The sequence below is a fragment of the Schistocerca piceifrons genome, chromosome 6 (assembly GCF_021461385.2).
Source record: "Schistocerca piceifrons isolate TAMUIC-IGC-003096 chromosome 6, iqSchPice1.1, whole genome shotgun sequence".
In the NCBI taxonomy this organism is placed as follows: domain Eukaryota; kingdom Metazoa; phylum Arthropoda; class Insecta; order Orthoptera; family Acrididae; genus Schistocerca; species Schistocerca piceifrons.
In genome coordinates, this window is record NC_060143.1 from 124796195 (window position 1) to 124816201 (window position 20007).

A 20007-nucleotide genomic window follows, 5' to 3' on the forward strand; every position below is an offset into this window, starting at 1 on the left:
GAGTTCATTCATCCATTCATTCTTCTTCTTCTTCTTCTTCTTCTTCTTCTCTTTTTTTCTTTTTTTAAAAGAAAAAATGCTTAAGAGTATCTGTAGTCAGATATACATAAGGTTCTAGATTGGTGGTAAATAACTGCACAGTAGTTAGCATTTTTGCTGGAAGGCACACATTTGTCAGTTGTGTAATTTGCTGTAACATTTTTTTTTTTCAGTCCAAATGCTGTACCATATCAGAGTTCATTAAGATTTCTTTTGCATGTATAGTCCATATGTTGTGGTTCTCTATGAACTAAAAATGACACAATTGCTAATGGAACTGGTTATTTCTGATTTTTTCAGGTGCTATTTAAGAAGAAGTTAAGTGGTAAACAGTGGTTGTCACTGGTTCTGCTTACAGTTGGTTGTATGATGAAAGAGACTGATATGAGCAGTGATAAAAAAAATTCATTTACTTCTACCAGTACACCAACTGCCTCCCAGGCTGGCTTCCATTTCAGTTTCAACGCTTTGCTTATTGTAATTCAGGTAGGTTATGTTTCTCACAAAAAAATTGTGATGTCAAAACAAAGCAGTAAGTATTCTTACATTATATTTGGCTCACCTCTGCATTAATGAATGTCATGGCGCAGGTCAAGAGCATTATTCTGAAAATTTTTGAATGAGTGACTACAATCCATTGTTATACTCCCAAGAAATGAATGAATTTGTCACATTCACTCTACGAAAAACAGGGTGTCTCTTAATTGCTTTTAGATGTTTCTAAAAGTTGTAGAAGAGAGACGGTAGAAGTAGTATTGCATATACACCCATGTGTTCAAATCACAGTGAAGTGTGTGGCAGAGAGTAATTCCCATTGTACTATGTATTAGGGTTTCTTCCTGTTCCATTTGCCTATGGAGTAGGGGAAGAACATTTGTGTGTGCACACTGTAATTAGTAAAATATTGTCTTTACAATTTCTACAAAAGTGATACATACTGGTTCTTGAAAATCTATGAGTCTTTACAGTGTAGTAGACATCTGTCTCCAAGAGTCTGCCAGTCCAGGTTTTTCACTTTTCCATGATGCTTTCTCATGAGTCAAACAAACCTACTACCATTCATTATGTCCTTATTAGTATACTTTCAATAACCCCAGTGGTGTAGATCCCACACATAAGCAATATACTTTATAGACTGAATTTTCTAGTGTCCTACCAGTTAAAACTGAAGTCTCCCAACTGCTTTACGAATGATTGAGTCTCTACTTCCATTTCATCTCCACAAGTTGTTACATGTAGGTATTTGTATTAGTTCACTGATCCCAATTTTGACTGATTTATATTGTAGCTCAAAGGATGGTACTCTGTATTTGAATTTGTTAAGTGCAAAATTTACATTTCTGAACATAAAAAGAAAGTTGCCAATCTCTGCAACATTTTGATACTTTATCAAGATCTGACTGGATATTTGTTCACCTTTTTTCATTATAAATAACTGCATTAAGTGTCAGATCATTACTTTCACTTTGAACAGTAAGAATTATAATAGATTTCTGTGAGGGAATGTTCGAGTTAACTCCAGATTTGTCAAAAATTCTCCATGCAAGACAACATGCTGTGTCCTGCATCCTGAAAAATCATCAATCCAGGCACAAATTTGGTTAGAAAGACATGTCCAAAAATGTAATTTGCATGTTACAGATATAAACACAATCAACTTTCTTCTTTATTCTCACTCTAAATATTGATTCCCTAAGTGTAGTTAACGTACAGAAACTGCTTGACATCATGACCACTGTATTCAAATCCAGGTGTTATCTTCAAGAGTAAAGTGTGATATGCTTAGTCAGGAATACGTATTGTACAATGAATTACTTGTGCATTGTCCCTAACCCATGTAGTGTGATTCATCTGTTATTGTACAGGGATGATGAAACCACGACTCCTTGTGTAGACAAGAAAAAGTCCAAACCAAGGGCCTCATTGGCTGAGAATGAGGACTATCTCGTCATACCCACTTTTATCTGAATGTTACAATGAACTGATCTGGGTGGGAACTAGAATGTAACATACTGATGTGCCATTCTGTTGAAAATATGATTTCAATCATGCCTCTGTATAAAATTAATTCATTAAGTCCCTAGGAGAATGTAAAGCCTAGTTTATGGTGGGATGAATACAAGCAAAGGCGCATAAGTGAGCAAAGCATACTCTGGGGTGAGAAACAGCATTTGGTGGCATTCAGTTTGTAATTGCAAGTGCTCGCTTGTGTTCTGCTGGTTGTCAGTCTTTCAGAGAAAGGTCAAAGGAATTTCACCTGCTTTCTGCTTTGAGACTGTGCTTAATGTGATCATCACTGAGATGATTTGCTTTCACAATCCATTATTTCCCACATGTGAACTGTTGTAATTATGTCACATTATTGCTATTATTTTAGGAGCAGGTTATTCGTATATTTTTGCATTACAATAATAGTACTCTTGGACATTATCTTCCTTACCCTTACCTTGGTAGAATGCTTGAGGGCTTTGTGTTTGGCACTGCAGATATTGGAAACTATCTATAGTATAGCAGTTGTTGAAACGCAAAACAAGTTCATAAGGCAAGCATAACTGTATCCAGTTACTAAGAGGTGTATACAAGTTCTAACCTTTATTCATCTAAGAGCATTCGTTGCTATTTGGTATCCTGCTTTGCCGCTTTCTGCTCAATTGTAGTGGCATGGCTGTTTTGGTGGTCTGGCATTATTCATTGTGGCATCAGAGTTCAAGGCACCTCTCTTCTACCAAGCATATAGTTTCCTCACTGTTGGCTTTGCCACATTGGCAGGGGATTTCATGGACCCCTGATTTGCAAAGGCCTGAGTCATCCTTTACAGAACCTAGCAGTGTCAAGGTTTTTGGGGACGGACGCAAGTAGGATTTAACATGGTGTTGCTCCAAGATTATGTTGACTTTTCTGGACAAGCAGGATACACACTATTGATTTGTTCTCTTCATATTCCTTCTGATGTTTTCTATACATAGTCTATCTAAATGAACTCCTTATCTGCTTGCTGCTGTACCCATTTCTTTGGAATGTCATCTCCGGATGATTCAGCTCAGTTGGTTGCAGGTGGATTGTACCCTGTGAACAAGCATGTGTAAAATGTCTTCACACTGTGAGTTGGGGTGACTACTGCAGACATGTAGATACAAATCAGTGTTTGTAGGTTTTCTTTACACACTGTGGCCCAGCTTGCCATCTGGTTTTCATTTCACCAGGACATCAAGGAATGGAAGATGGCATCCTGTTTACTTCTGTGATAAACGAGGTGTGTTGGAGTGACGCAAGTTATGATGGAGACATTCACCTAAATTATCCCTGCCCATGTGGCAAAATAATGATTGTGTTATCCACGTACCTGTAGAAAGAAACTAGTTATAGCTTTGCTTGCTCCAGGACTTTGTCTTTGAAATTTTCCACAAACAAATTCACTGCAACCATTGATACAGCATACTATGTGGCAGTGCCATCCATCTGTTGCTAATAGTTTCCATTGAACAGGAAGTATGTTGAAGTGAGCACAAACTTGAAGAGTCTCATCAGGATGATGTTGAATTTGTTGTTTGACAATTCTATGGAGTCCTTCAGTGGTACCCTGGTGAAGAGGCACATTACATCAAAACTCACCAAAAGGTCACTATTATTGAGGTGAAGTTCTTGTAGATGGCGTATAAAGTGAATGGAATTGCCGATGCGATGTATGCATTTCCATACAATCAGGAGAGTAGTCAGGTGTATGGCCACGTGATATATTGCTGCTCCTGTAATGCTATTTATGGGGTGAGTTGGAATGCCCTCTTTGTGGACCTATGGCAGCCCCTACAGTTATGGTGGTGCAGCTGCTTGTGAATGAAGCTTCTTAACAATTTTCACATCAAAACTACCAAAACGAAGTACAGTGGTTTTTCTCTGGAGGCAACTTGTCAAATCTCCTTCTTTCTTCCTGTATGCTGCATCATCAAGATCATCATTTTCTGTTTATATTTTGTGTGCAGGAGCAACACAGTAGCACTCCGTTTGCCAGTGGGCAGGAGGACCAGCTCTGGGTCATAATGTAACTCATGGGTAGCCAAGCTTTCTACCTAAAATGTTGCTCTTCAGTGATGTGGCCCTGGTGAACATGTTACATGTTTCATGGTGTATTTCTCCAGCCTTGTTGACACTGGAAGCCAGAGATCAGAGGAAGGTGCTGCCCCCACCACCACCACAATCATCCACTGTGGCAGCCACTTGGACAGTAATAGCAGCAGAGTGGTGAAGGGGATAATGGCCAACACATATAGGATGCTGACAAGAGTGAAGCAGCAGTCATCAGGAATCACTGGAAGATGGAAACTAGTCTGTTTCTGTTTGCCAAAACATCATGGAGAAATTATGATGTGACTCGGTCTGATACCTGAGCTTTCTAGAAATTAATAATACACTGGTAAAATATCAGGTCACCTAGCTTTTCGATAAGATTTCTTTTAGCAATCAAAATTTGTATTCAGCATTGTAACTGTTGAAAAGGGGAGGCTTTATTGTAACTTCCTGTAAAGTTAAATTTGTATGAATGACTGGGACATAAATTCACTTCCCCCTAAGCTCAGAAAATCAAATCTGCATATTTCTTGCACTATGTAAGTGCTGTAGTGCGAGCAAACATGATTTGTGGTCATAGTACTTTATAGAGCAACACGTAAGTACAGGTTGTGTGTGAACACATGGCTGGACAACAGTAATTCAGGTTACAGAATAGGACAAGCACTCGTTTGTGATTACTTAAATACTACTGTTTCTTTGGTGGCTCAACAGTGCACATCAGGGGGCTGATCCAGATGGCCTCTATAAACACATCTGTGAACTGTATAGATGCACAATCTTGGAAAATTGCGTGCATCATGAGTGAGGGTATATCAGTGTTTGTCTGCTTTCTTGCTAGAAATCTATCCCACCATTTAAGAGGTAATTGACAATAGGAACTGGAAGACAAATTATCTGCAAATCTCCTATCACAATGAAACCTCAGCTAATTATTGAAAATCAGTGGACCTATTCTGTACCAAAAAATGGGAGCCCACACATATAAAGAATCATCATCAGCACACAAAATACCTATTGGCCACATGGTTGCAGATTACTCACTGGGCATGTACAACATTAACGATAAATCGGAAATTCCAAAATGTTTGCACAAACAGTCATTACATGCACAGAATACACACCAATAAGAAGAGTTTGAATCATTTGGGAACAAAAAGAATGCCTATCACCTGTGCTGTAAAGTCATACTTGGTCTCTCTAGCCAGTAGCAGATAAAGTGGAGATGAGCAGTATTTTTGTATGAGATTTTTTATGAAGCTCACAGTCTGCAATGTTGATTATAAAACAAACTAAAAATTTCTGGCTTTTAGCTGTGTGTGAAGTCTGAGCTAAAGACTTCGGTGATTTTGTGACATCCCAAGTTGTATTTTGTCAGTAACTTGGGTGCGTGAGCTCGGGACATCACAGACCTTTAATTTGTAGTCTCTTCCTCATTGACAACTCCTGATATCCTCTACGCTGAAAGTTCACATTGGTGCAGAATGATGTTTGTTCAATAGTGTATATGACACTAACATTCTAGCTGACATTAAAATGAGTTTTATTCATTGCAGCTATTGATTAATAATAATGGTGACCAGTACATTTATTATGAATGATAATCAGCGTGTGGTTACATGTCAGCACTCACAATTTCACAATTTTGATGGTGAATTTGATGCTTCAATTGTGGCACAAAATAATCTGTTCACTTTTGCATAAAATCACAGTTCACATATTGTTAAAACTCTGCTATAGTAGTTTGTTAAAAAAGAAGATCGCACCATAGTAGTTCAGTTAAGTCTATCCTTTATCAAATTCATCATGTTCAACAATCAGTAATTTCAGTGAGAATAACCTAATACACTTTTCATAATCGCAACACTGGTTACACAGAATACTCATTAGTTTTACATACTGAATTCACCCAAAGGTTTACTTGTTTGCAGAATATACATACTTGTATTGTGAGTCAAACAACAGGAGCAGACTGATCACAGATGTTACTCATTGTATTTCAGACTGTGTAAGAATAAACAGTTTTTTTGAAAACTGCATTAGTCTTTAAAATTCAGCTAGGTTGAAATTTACTGTTTTTATTGCAAGAACCAATAGAATTTTTGAGCGTGGAAAAGTTACTGTTTACAAAATTAAAAAAAAAAAGAATGAACACTGTTTTTCTTCTGCAGTTTGGATCTCCTCGTTTACATGAATGTACCTTATATTGACTGGAACACTCTCTTTCAAATTCTGAAGGCGGCAGGGGTAAAATACAGGGAGTGAAAGGCTATTTACAATTTGAACACAAACCAAATGGCAGTTATAAGAGCCAAGGGGCATGAAAGGGAAGCAGTTATTGAGAAAGGAGTGAGACAGGGTTGTAGCTTATCTCCGATGTTATTCAATCTGTATATTGAGCAAGCAGTAAATGAAACAAAAGAAAAATTTGGAGTAGGAAATAAAATCCATGGAGAAGAAATAAAAATTTTGAGGTTTGCCAATGATATTGTCATTCCTCAGAGACAGCAAAGGCTTGGAAGAGCAGCTGAATGGAATGGTCAGTGTCTTGAAAGGAGGTTATAAGATGAACATCGACAAAAGCGAAACGAGGATAATGGAATGTGGCCTAATTAAATTAGGTGATGCTGAGAAGGAATTATATTAAGAAATGATGCATTTAAAGTAGTAAAAGAGTTTTGCTACTTGGGGAGCAAAATAACTGATGATGGTCGAAGTAGAGAATGCAGGACATTAATTAATGAGTGTTGTACAGCAAGCGGTACAGAAAAAAAATAAGATAACAAAAGTTGTAGTTGAGTTCAGAATCTAATAGTGGTTGTTACAAAATCTATTGTGGAAAATGCTAATGGTTCAGAACTTCAAGTTAAATTATTGGAGAAGATAATTAGTTTTAGATAATTTAAAATTCTTCCCTGTAAAGTTGGAATGCTTAACTTTCAATTGGTGTAGGTCACTTCATGGAATTTTACTGATTAAGTTATAGGTTTTTGCAGGTAGCGAACTGTAATGCAAACTTTAGCTAATTACAACATTTAATTAACAGTGCCCTAACATAAAGTTATTATCAAATTGAATCAGAACACTTGAAACAGTAATTTGGACAATAAATTTCAGAGAAATCCAGTTGAAATAAGTTGTTATATAAGGGCTAATGTCTCGAGGTAAATGTATTGAAAGTAAAACAAAAATTAGTTGAAACTTCTTGTTACTGATGGGAAGAGGAAAACATAACTGATGGAGAGACTTCAGCTGCTTTGTTACAAGCTGTTCAGCTGATTGTGTAAAAGTTCTCAATTTTATGTACCTCTGATATATTTGAGAGTGGGCAGATGATATTCTTCTGCCTTATGGTATGTCTACATAGACATCTACAATCTATAAACCACTGTGAAGTGCTTGGCAAAATCTACTTCTTGTTGTACCATGTATAAAGGTTTCTTCCCATTCCATAGTGTGTGGGAAGAATGAGTGTTTAATGCCTCAGTGTGCATTGTTATGAGTCTAATCCTCTCTCTCTCTCTCTCTCTCTCTCTCTCTCTCTCTCTCTCTCTCTCTCTCTGTGTGTCCATCTCCTACATTTATATCTACATCTACATAGATACTCCGCAAGCTGCCGTACTGTGTGTGACAGATGATACCCTGTACCAATACTAGTCATTTCCTTTCTTGTTCCACTAGCAAATTGATTGTGGAAAAAATTACTGTCTAAATACCTCTGTATGAGCCCTAATTTCTGGTGTCTTACCTTCATAGTCCGTACGTGCAGTGTCTGTTGGCAGCAATAGAATTGTTCAGCAGTCAGCTTCAAATGCTAGTTCTCTAAATGTTTGCAATAGTGTTCCTGAAAAAGCATGTCGCATTCCCTCCAGGCATTCCCATTTGAATTCCTGACACATCTTTGCTCAAACTTACTGGTAACAAATCTAGCAGCCTGTCTGTGAAATGCTTTGATGTCCTCTTTCAATCCAACCCATAGATTGCACCTATACGCAGTCTCCTTTGCTGATGAACCACACTGTCCCAACAGTCACCAATAAACTGAATTCAACTGTTTGCTTTCCCTACCACAGTCCTCACATGCTTGTTCCAATTTATTTTGCTTTGCAACATCATGTCCAGATATTTAAACAACATGACTGTGTGAGGCAGTACATTACTAATGCTGTATCCAACCATTACAGGCTTGTTTTTCCTACTTACCTGCATTAACTTACATTTTTCCACACTTAGAGATAGCTCCCATTCATTACACCAACTAGAAATTTTGTCTTAAGTCATCGTATACCCTTCTACAATCACTCAACTTCAACATCTTACCATATACCATGACATCATCAGCAAATAACTGCAGATTACTGCCCACTCTGTCTGCCAAACCACTCATATATATAGAGAACAACAGCCAGTGGTCCTATCACACATCCCTGGGCATTCCTGACAACACCCTTGTCCCTGATGAACACTTGCCATCAAGGACAACATACTGGGTTCTATTACTTAAGAAATCTTTGAGCCACTCACATATCTGTGATCTTATATGCTCATACTTTCATTAACAGCCTGCAATGGGGCACCATGTCAAATGCTTTCCTGAAATCTAGAAATATCGAATGTACCTGTTGCCCTTCATCCATAGTTTGCAGTATATCACGTGAGAAAAGGGCAAGCTGAATTCCATAGAAACAATGCTTTCTGAATCCATGCTGATTCATGGACATAAGCTTTTCAGTCTCAAGAAAATTTGTTATATTTGAAATGAGAATATGTTCGAAGATTTTGCAGCAAACCGATGTTAGGGGTATTGATATGTAATTTTTCAGGTTTGTTCTTTTGCCCTTCTTGTATAATGGAGTCACCTGCACTTTTTTCCAGTTGCTTGGGGCTGTGTGCTGGCTGAGAGTTTTGTGATAAATGCAAGCTAGGTAAGGGACCAGTGCCGTAGTGTACTCTTTGTAAAACCAAATTTGGAGTCCATCTGAACCTGGTGAACTATTTATTTTCAAGTCCTTCAGTTGTTTCTCTACACCAGGGATGCTTATTACTGTGTTGTCTATGCAGGAGTTTGTCCAATTGTCAAATGATGGTGTGTTTGTACAATTCTCCTGTGTGAACAGTTTATTGAACACAAAATTTAAAACTTCAGCTTTCGTTTTGCTGTCTTCAAAAGTCACAACAGAATGGTCAGCAGGGGACTGAATGGAAGCCTGAGAGCCACTTAGCAATTTTCCATAGGATCAGAATTTTCTTGGATTCTGTGCCGGATCTTTTGCTAAGGTATGACGGTGGTAGTTTTTGTATGCCTTGTGCGCAGATCTTTTCACAGACGCACAAATCTCTACTAAACTTTGCTTTTCGTCATTTGTGCATTCCCTTTTGAACCGATACTGCAACAGCCTCTGCTTTCTCAGCTTCCTCTGAATCTCTTTATTAAACCATAGTGGGTCTTTTCCATCCTTTATCAACTTACTAGGCTCATAACTCTCCAGACCATGATTTACAATCTGCCTGAAATTTGCTCATAATCCTTCTATGTCCATCTTACTGGAACTAGGTAAGTGACATCAGTTCACACTCTAACAACTGCTTGTCTGCTCTTTCTAGCAGGAACACCTCCTAGCCTTCTTGACTGATTTACTAACTTTCATAACCATAATTGCTATAATGACATCATGCACACTAATCCCCATTTCTATACTGACATTGTCAAGAAGATTAAAAAGGATTACAATTCAAATATCTGTATCCACATTTAGGTTTTCCATGGTTTCCCTAAATTGTCAAAGCAAATGTTGGCATGATCCCTTTGAAAGGACATAGTCAATGTCCTTCCTAATCCTTCTTTAATCTGAGCTTCTTCTTCATCTCTCAGCCCCCATTGTCAGCAAGATGTTAAATATTAATCTTCTGTTTTTAATATTTAAAGTAAGTTGCCAATCTTCACACTTCTCTCGTAGCTTGCCAAAATCTGGCTGAATATTTGTGCAACTTTTTTCAGACAGTACTTCATTGTATATAACTGCATCATTATCTGTGAAGAAATGGAGGTTACTCCTAACTGTCTGCAAGGTCATTAATATACAACAGAAACAGCAAGAGTCCTAGTGCTCTTTCTGGAGCATGTGTGAAGTAACTCCCACTACACCTGAAAATGGTAGTAAAGTCCTGAAATGTATTATGCTATGTGGAAAAAAAAACTGTAACTGGTGCAGTACCTTATTATTTAGATCATTGCGTTGTTGTCTGTGTAACAAAACAGGATATTACTGTCAGTAATTAATTATAAATTATAGGAGACAACTGTACTGATCCCCAGAACATCTGCCATATACAGTGAAACCTCTATATAACGTTTTTCAAGGGACCACAAATTCTGAACACCGTATAGAGGAAAACACTATAAAGAGGAAGGCTTCCAAATAATAATTATCGGGCATTGCTGAAGATCGGGATACCATAATAAGCTTTGACAAATGGTGCCATAGATTACATTTTAAATTTTCACAACACTGTAATATGATGTTCATTGCAAATTATCAATGTAACAAATGATTAGTTTTTTGTGATTAAAACATGGAGCCCAGTAGGTGGATGGGTAAAAGAAAATGGATCAGTTTGTACTGTAAAAAGTTATAACAGATTCTTAAGATATGACATCATTGTCCAAAGCTGACAGGTGGTATCCCGTTCTTCAGTTGACCCAATTGTAGAATATGAGCCAAATTTTGTTTATGATATACTGAACATACTACATAAAAACACAGTAAATGGTACAGATTAAAAAAAAAGAATTAGTTACAAAAAAATTACTTTAATAATTAAATTATGAAATGGAACTTAAATTTGCACAAACTCTAGGAACCTATGCAACCTGAAAATCACATACCTACGATTTTTAAAATATTCAAGCACGCATGTTTGTTTTCTATTTCTCCTAGAAACTATGGCAATCTTTTCTTGCTCCAAATGATCAAGTTTAACTACTGTTCTGTCCTCAAGTCTATGGGTCATCATATATCTCCTAAATGTTTCAAAGCCTTCAGTTGCCTTAGTATATGAGGACACAGGGTCATCTTCCTTGTCACTGTCACTTTCACTATACTATTATTCTCCAAGCTTCTATCTGCAGTCAGGTCCTCAATACTTTGTACTCCTGTGGTTGCCACGTTGTCATCCACAGCCACAAAGCCCTCAAAAGTGACAGAATCACTGCCTATTAATTCCTAAAACTCTTGCAAATCACTTGCAACATCTTCCACAGGAGCTGCCATCTGAGTCTGACAGAATCCCACATTTTTTAAACAGTTTTAATAGTCTCAGCACTGACTCCCCTCCACAAGTACATAATTAAATTCATTTCCTGTAAAATACTTTCACATTTCTCAGAAAGATACATCTGGTGGATGTGCCGCACATCTGTCCACAAACAGCAGCACTTTTCTTGCAGCACTCCCCATTTTGGCATCAAATTCTCCGAGAAACTGAAATGGCGCCAAAAAGATTGTAAGCAGAATGTGCGTCACGTATCACATGACCGGGTTCTGCCGCTGACAAATGAAACACTCTGAGTGCGGGATTTCCGAGCCGGTGCCAACTGTGAATCCACAGAACAGAAAATGATGCGTCTAGATCCAGTCACTTAAACGTTATAAAGAGGTAAATAATTGACCAGGGTTCCAAAAATGTGAGTGTTACATGGAGGAAATTGTAATATAGAGGAAACGCAGTAAAGAGGAAAATTTAACATTGTTTATATGGGCTTTTAGTCGGGACCGAAAAAAACGGACGTAACATAGAGGAAAACGTTATATGGAGGAATGTTATAAAGAGGTTTCACTGTACTACTGACATCTCTATGTTGCAGAATCTGAGAACGTATTCTAATGTGACAAATTATGACTTGCTTTGAATCGAATAGGGATCTGAACACCATTGATTTGAAATCCAGCTTGTTGTGTTATTTTCAAATCTTTGAGTTGAGGTAACTACATTGGAAAGATTTTGTTCTTTTGTGGTCTTAACACCTGATGAAGTCTATACATACATATGGGATACATTGCCAGGTTCATGTCTGAAATGAAAATTTCCTTAGCCCTAAATGGCAAGTTATTTTAGACACAGTAAAAATGTCAGGGATCCCCAGTCAAGTGCAATAGGAGCAAAACTACTCATATTACTACAGACTGGAAAAAAGTGAAATGAAATGATTATATGATATTGATGACTTGGCCTAGGGAAGTTTGGGTGCCATGTTGCAAGTCTTTCCAGTTGATGCCATACTGAGTGACTGCGTGTCGATGGTGATGAAATGATGGTGAAGACAACACAACTCCCAGTCCCATAGTGAGGACAACACAGCTCCCAGTTACCAAGCGGAGAAAATCTCCAACCTGGACAGGAATTGAATCCGGGCCAGCTGCACGGGAGTCAGACTTGCTGATCATTCAACTAAGGGGGGCAAACCATAAACTGAAAATTAATAGTCAAAGCCAAAGAATTTGATACATTTACAAGAAAAGAAAAAGAAAATTTGTAATTCCCAATTTTTGAGTTTTGCAACGTAGTTAATGTTATCAACAATGGAAAATCCAGGATGTAATGTAACGATATTAGAGAAGGAAAGTTCTACTCACCATATAGTGGAGATGCTGAGTCGCGATAGGCACAAGAAAAAGGTTCACACAATTATAGCTTTCTGCCATTAAGGCTTTTGTCAGCAATATACACACACACACACACACACACACACACACACACACACACACACAAAACTTGCACACACCTCTGCAGTCTCAGATAACTGGAAACCCTACTGCGAGCAGCAGCATCAGTGCATGATGAGAGTGACGACTGGGTGGGGGTAAGGAGGAGGCTGGGGCGGGGAGGGGGAGGAATAGTATGGTGGGGGTGGTGGAGAGTGAAGTGCTGCAGTTTAGACTGAGGGCAGGAGAGGAGCTTGGGGGGAGGGGGGAGGAAGTAGCGGTAAGGAGAGAAATAAAAATAAATTAAAAACGGAGTATGGCGGTAAAATGATGGCTGTGTAGTGCTGGAATGGGAACAGGGAGGGGCTGGATGGGTGAGGACAGTGACTAACGAATGTTGAGACCAGGAGGGTTACGGGAGCGTAGGATGTATTGCAGGGAAAGTTCACACCTGCGCAATTCAGAAAAGCTAGTGTTGGTGGGAAGGATCCATGTGGCACAGGCTGTGAAGCAGTCATTGAGATGAGGGATATCATGTTTGGCAGTGTGTTCAGCAACAGGGTGGTCTACTTGTTTTTTGGCCACAGTTTGTCAGTGGCCATTCATGCGGACAAACAGCTTGTTTGTTGCCATGTCTACATAGAATGCAGCACAATGGTTGCAGCTTAGCTTGTAAATCACATGACTGGTTTCACAGGTAGCCCAGCCTTTGATGGGATAGGTGATGTTAGCGACCGGACTGGAGTAGGTGGTGGTAGGAGGATGTATGGGACAGGTCTTGCATCTAGGTCTTTTACAGGGGTATGAGCCATGAGGTAAGGGATTGGGAGCAGGGTTTGTTTAAGGATGGACGAGTATATTGTGAAGATTTGGTGGACGGCAGAATACCACTGTAGGAGGGGTGGGAAGGTTAGTGGGCAGGACATTTCTCATTTCAGGGCACGACGAGAGGTAAGAGAAACCCTGGCGGAGAATGTAATTCAGTTGCTCCAGTCCCGGATGTTGCTGAGTTGCGAGGGGAATGCTCCTATGTGGCCAGACTGTGGGACTTTGTGAGGTAGTGGGAGACTGGAAAGAAAAGGCACAGGAGACTTGTTTTTGTACAAGGTTGGAAGGATAATTACAGTCAGTGAATGCTTCATTGAGACCCACAGTATATTTTGAGAGGGACTGCACGTCACCACAGATGCGACGACCATGGGTGGCTAGGCTGTACGGAAGGGACTTCTTGGTATGGAATGGGTGGCAGCTGTCAAAATGGTTGCTGGTGGTTAGTAGGTTTGATATGGATGGAGGTTCTGATGTAGCCATCTCTGAGGTTGAGGTCAACATCTAGGAAGGTGGCTTGTTGTGTTGAGTAGGACCAGATAAAGCAAATGGGGGAGAAGTTGTTGAAGTTCTGGAGGAATGTGGATAGGCTGTCCTCACCTTCAACCCAGATAGCAAAGATGTCATCAACGAATCTGAACCAAGTGGAGGGGTTTAGGATTCTGGGTTTTAATTAAGGATTCCTCTAGATGGCCCATGACTAGGTTGGCATAGGACAGTGCCATGCAGGTGCCCATAGCCGTTCCCTGGATTTGTTTGTAGGTATACCTTCAAGAGAGAAGTAATTATAGCTGAGTATATAGTTGGTCCTTGCGACTAGGAAGGAAGTTGTTGGTTTGGAATCCATAAGGCATCTGGAAATGTAGTGTTCAATTGCAGTAAGACCAGGGGCATTAGGAATGTTTGTGGACAGGGAGGTGGTATCAACAGTGACGAGCAGGGCACCGTGTGGTAAAGGGATAGGAACTGTGGAGAGTTGGTGGAGGATATGGTTGGTATCTTTTATATAGGAGGATAGGTTCCAGGCTCAAAGTGGCAAGGTTTGTAGGTGGAAGTATCTGACAGCTGATGGAGTCCTTCTGCCAGGTAATCCTTGTGATTCAAAAGAACGGTGGTGGAGCCTTTGTCTGCAGGTAGGATTATAAGGTTGAGATCAGTTTTTAGATGGTGGGCTGCAGCTCTTTCTGTGGATGTAAGGTTAGTTTGCATGTTGAAGGATTTGGAGAATGATGGTGAGGCAAGGTTCGAGGTTAAGAAAGTTAACAGGGGATGGCTTGGAGGCAGTGGGGGTGAATCACAGTTGGATAGAGGAGTGAACTGAGTTAGGCAAGGTTCAGTACTGGTCTTTGGTTGAGTCTGGCTAGTCGGGTCGGTGGCAAAAAGTGTTTCCACTGTAGGGACCGGGGGAAGGAGAGAAGGTCTTTAACAAGTCCTGTATGATTGAATTTGGAAGTGGGGCAAAATGTGAGGCCTTTGGAAAGGACTGATACTTCTCTGGGAGTTTCTTAACCTCAAACCTTGCCTCACCATCATTCCCCAAATCCCTCAACATGCAAACTAACCTTACATCTGCAGAAAGAACCGCAGTCTACCATCTAAAAACTGATCCCGACCTTATAATCCTACCTGCAGACAAAGGCTCCACCACAGTTCTTTTGAACCGCAAGGATTTCCCGGCAGAAGGACTCTATCAGCTGTCAGATACAAACCTTGCCACAGTGACCCCAATCCAGTAATCCAGCAGGATCTACAGTCACTGCTCAAATCCTTCGGCCCTGGGTCAGTTACTGTGCCCCAACTGAGAGAATCTCTGTTCTCATAGACCAACACTTTCAACCTATTACCCGGAACCAATCTTCCTATATAAAAGATACCAGTATTTCCTCTACTGACTCTCCACAGTTCCTGTCCCTTTACCACACGGTGCCCTGCTCGTCACTGTTGATACCACCTCACTGTACACTAACATTCCTAATGCCCATGGCTGTACTGCTATTGACCACTACCTTTCCAGATGCCCTATGGATTCCAAACCAACAACCTCCTTCCTAGTCGCAGTGACCAACTATATCCTCACCCACAATTACTTCTCCCTAGAAGGCATTATCTACAAACAAATCCAAGGTACGGCTATGGGCACCTGCATGGCACCATCCTATGTCATCCTATTCATGGACCATCTAGAAGAATCCTTCCTAAAAACACAGAATCCTAAATGACTTCTTTGCTATCTGGGTTGAAGGTGAGGACACCCTATCTACATTCCTCCAGAATCTCAACAACTTCTCCCCCATTTGCTTCAACTGGTTCTACTCAACCCAACAAACCACCTTCCTAGATGTTGATCTCAACCTAAGAGATGGCTACATCAGTAACTCCGTCCATATCAAACCTATTAGTCACCAGCAATATCTCCATTTCGACAGCTGCCACCCATTCCATACTGAGAAGTCCCTTCTGTATAGCCTAGCCACCCATGGTTGTCTCTTCTGCAGTGATGAGCAGTCCTTCTCAAAATATACCGAGGGTCTCACTGAAGCCTTCACTGACCGTAATTATCCTCTCAACCTTGTACTAAAACAAGTATCCTGTGCCTTTTCTTTCCAGTCTCCCACCACCTCCCAAAGTCCCAGAGTCCGGCCACAGAGGAGCATTCCCCTCCTAAATCAGTACCATCCGAGACTGGAGCAACTGAATTACATTCTCCACCAGGGTTTCGATTACCTCTCGTTGTGCCCTGAAATGAGAAATTTCCTGCCCACTATCCTTCCCACCCCTCCTACAGTGGTATTCTGCCGTCCACCAAATCTTCACAATATACTTGTCCATCCTTACACAACCCCTGCTCCCAATCCCTTACCTCATGGCTCATACCCCTGTAAAAGACTTAGATGCAAGACCTGTCCCATACATCCTCCTACCACCACCTACTCCAGTCCAGTCGCTAACATCACCTATCCCATCAAAGGCAGGGCTACCTGTGAAACCAGTCATGTGATTTGCAAGCTAAGCAGCAACCACCATGCAGCATTCTATGCAGGCATGACAACCAACAAGCTGTCTGTCTGCATAAATGGCGCCGACAAACTGTGGCCAAAAAACAAGTAAATCACCCTGTTGCTGAACACGCTGCCAAAAATGGTGTCCTTCATCTCAGTGACTGCTTCACAGCCTGTGCAATATGGATCCTTCCCACCAACACTAGCTTTTCTGAATTGCACGTGTGGGAACTTTCCCTGCAATACATCCTACGTTCCCATAACCCTCCTGGTCTCAACCTTCGTTAGTCACTGTCCTCACCCATCCAGCCCCTCCCTGTTCCCATTCCAGCACTACACAGCCGTCATTTCATCACACACCCAGTCTTTTAATTTCTTTTTATTTATCTCCTTACCGCTACTTCCCCCCCCCCCCCCCCCTTCTCTCCTGCGCTCCATCTAAACAGCAGCACTTCACTCTCCGCCACCCCACCATATTATCCCTTCCCCTCCCCGCCCCAGCCTCCTCCTTACCCCCACCCAGTCGCCACTACTGTCATGCACTGATGCTGCTGCTCGTAGTGTGGTTTCAGTTATCTGAGACTGCAGAGGTGTGTGTGTGTGGGGGGGGGGGGGGGGCATGGGTGCGCGCACACACGTTTTTGTGTCTATTGCTGACAAAGACCTTAATGGCCGAAAGCTATAATAGTTTGAATCTTTTCCTTGTGCCTATCGCGACTCAGCATCTCTGCTGTATGGTGAGTAGCAACTTCCCTTCTCTAATTTACTTAATGTTATTTTATACAATGTTTTGACAGCTTTTCTTGATATCTGCTTCAGGTGTGTTTAGTGTAGTTCTTGGTTGATCATTGCATGGACTGCATCCAAACTGTGTTAAGGACAAGCTGTGCACAAATTTTTATACGTGTGTTTGTTTCCCAATGCAAACAACACAGGTAGTCCCTTGCTGGTCTGGTTGAATGAATTATTTGCTAAAACATGTCCTGTCTGTAGTCTGGTTGGCAACTCATTGCTAAGGTTGGACACACATTAAGGAGACAACTAAGGAAATATGTTTAAACTTTGAGTAAAATTACAGTATTAACTTGTTTAAAAACTTGAAAATATGGAAATTACCGCAGAAATGCTGAACTACCATGCTCAAAGGAAGAGCCATCTTAACTAAAAAAAAAACTACTTTAAAAATGTAAAGATCTTGTTTCTAGAAGAAATGCAAGAGCAATAAATAACCGCAACAACAGTGCTCTTGCAGTTGATCAGAGAATTGACTAATGGCAGTTCACATGAACAAACATAAGCAGTCTTCTCAGGCTTCAGCCGTGAATGGAGCGATAAGTAATCGTGATATATTGTGCAATTAAAGCTTTCTCCACCACATACCTCTGTGATTTATGGAACACAGGTGAAGGTGTTCTTACAACATTAACAATGAGATGTCTTCTTTTTATTTAGGAACTCAGTAATGATAATGGCTTTGTAATTTTTTGTGCTCATTATTATTATTTTTTGTTTCAGACCGTGTGTTCCTCATTTGCTGGCGTTTACAATGAATACCTTCTGAAGGCAGATGGTGCAGATGTCAATGTGTTTGTACAGAATGTGTTCATGTATGTGGATTCAATTATATGCAACGGAGGTATACTTCTGGTGCAAGGACAACTTTATAGTGCTTTCACATGGGAAGCACTTTCATCGGTGTTTACATTTAAAGTAATGATTATAATGTTCAACAACGCAGCTATTGGTATTATTACTAGCTTCTTTTTGAAGAACTTAAATTCTATTCTGAAAACATTTGCAAGTGCGCTTGAATTAATGTTTACAGCAGTACTCTGTTGGTTAATATTTGGAATACCAATATATGTGAACACTGTTATTGCCATCTCCATTGTGTCGTATGCTGTTATACTCTATTCTCAAAATCCAGTTGTAAATCAGTCACAGAAAGAAGACAAGCAAACAGAGGAAGAGGAAGATCTGTTAGATGTTTCTTCTGCCTAACTTATTAACTTGCGTTGGCAACTGGCTTTTTATTTCTGAATTGAAGTCATAATTATAGCCTGTGATATTTACATAGATTTAACTTTCGTTATTTATTCATATTACAAGAAATGGTCCACATAAATTTAGAAGCCTGTATCTTTATACTCATGAATTTTATAAAGGATTGCTGTAAGTTAACTTGTGACCATAATCAATGGCACATAATATACAGTTGTTATGGTGAACATAAATGTGGAACATTTTATATGCTGAAACAATACAAGCGCAAGGAACAATGAGAGCAGAAGAATTTCCGTAGTTTTCATATTTTCCAACCATTTCTTGTGGTGTACTCTATTCTGTTAAACAAAAACATTAAAACATTATCTTTCAAATTGGTCAATGTTAGCAACTAATGTCAAGATTTGTATAGTCATCATTTCACCAGAATATTTACTGGTTTATATGCTACCAAGCAGACAAGTATAAGCTTTTAAATACGTTAGGACGTGAAATGATGGAACATTTCCACGAACTTGCCCAAAGATTGATAAGCATTTAGCTTCTGTTGTACTTGATCTTTTTATTTATGGTGGTTATAATGTGTTTAAAGATTATCATTTCAAGATAATTTTGCATTGATATAAGGCTCAGTGTGTTCATTTGCTGTGTACTGAATAGTTACATAACTTACACTGATGCATTTTTTAATTCATTAATTTTCTTGAGCTATATTGCAAAAACTTCAAATAACTTGAAATAGTAATTATAATAGTAACAATATGAGAGAACTAATGAATATTTGTGGCCTTGGTGAAGTGTAGTTATGAAAGGTGCTGGATACTGTCTCAGCATATACTTGTTTCTCGAGCAGAAATGTCAGTGGACTAACTATAGAAGAGCTATGTTTTTTCTTTGAACCCTTGTGCTGCGAAATAAATATAATGGCCTAAAGTTTGTAACATCAGAATAACCTACAAAATATGAAGCCATAACGTAAAGATATCAGCTTCAAACCACTTTTTGGCGAGTATTTTTACAGTACAGAATCGTCATTTAATGTTGTACTCCAGAAGTATGTTTACATTTAATGTTTTACAGTTTTTGGGAGACTCTTCCCAATATTGGTCACATTTATTATTTGTTTTGCTCAAAAGAACAAAATGTTTCACTTTTGATAAGGGTTTCTTTGAAATTTCTTCTCTTTGTCTGATTTTACAAGGATTTATTCTTTGATTTTCATAAAATAAAATAAACTAAATAATATGCTGAAAGTGCTGCCTTGTGAACCACAGCATAATGCAGCAGATTAAAAATAATATTTTCAGATTGTTCTTGACATGTGTATAATCTGGTTCCTGCTGAATCCTAGTTGCATAGATTTGCCCAGA

At 39.5% G+C, this 20007-nt stretch overlaps 1 protein-coding gene across 1 annotated transcript in view; it reads left to right on the plus strand.

Annotated features, from left to right (window-relative positions):
* Nucleotides 1-19068, plus strand: part of LOC124803010 (UDP-galactose transporter senju) — an 84543-nt gene extending 65475 nt beyond the window's left edge. Inside the window, exons 5-6 of the mRNA XM_047264116.1 lie at nt 340-525; nt 18149-19068. Of these exons, the coding sequence (XP_047120072.1) occupies nt 340-525; nt 18149-18634 (672 nt within the window). The 3' untranslated portion in view covers nt 18635-19068. The remainder of the gene's footprint in view (nt 1-339; nt 526-18148) is intronic.
* Nucleotides 19069-20007: the final 939 nt, after the last annotated feature.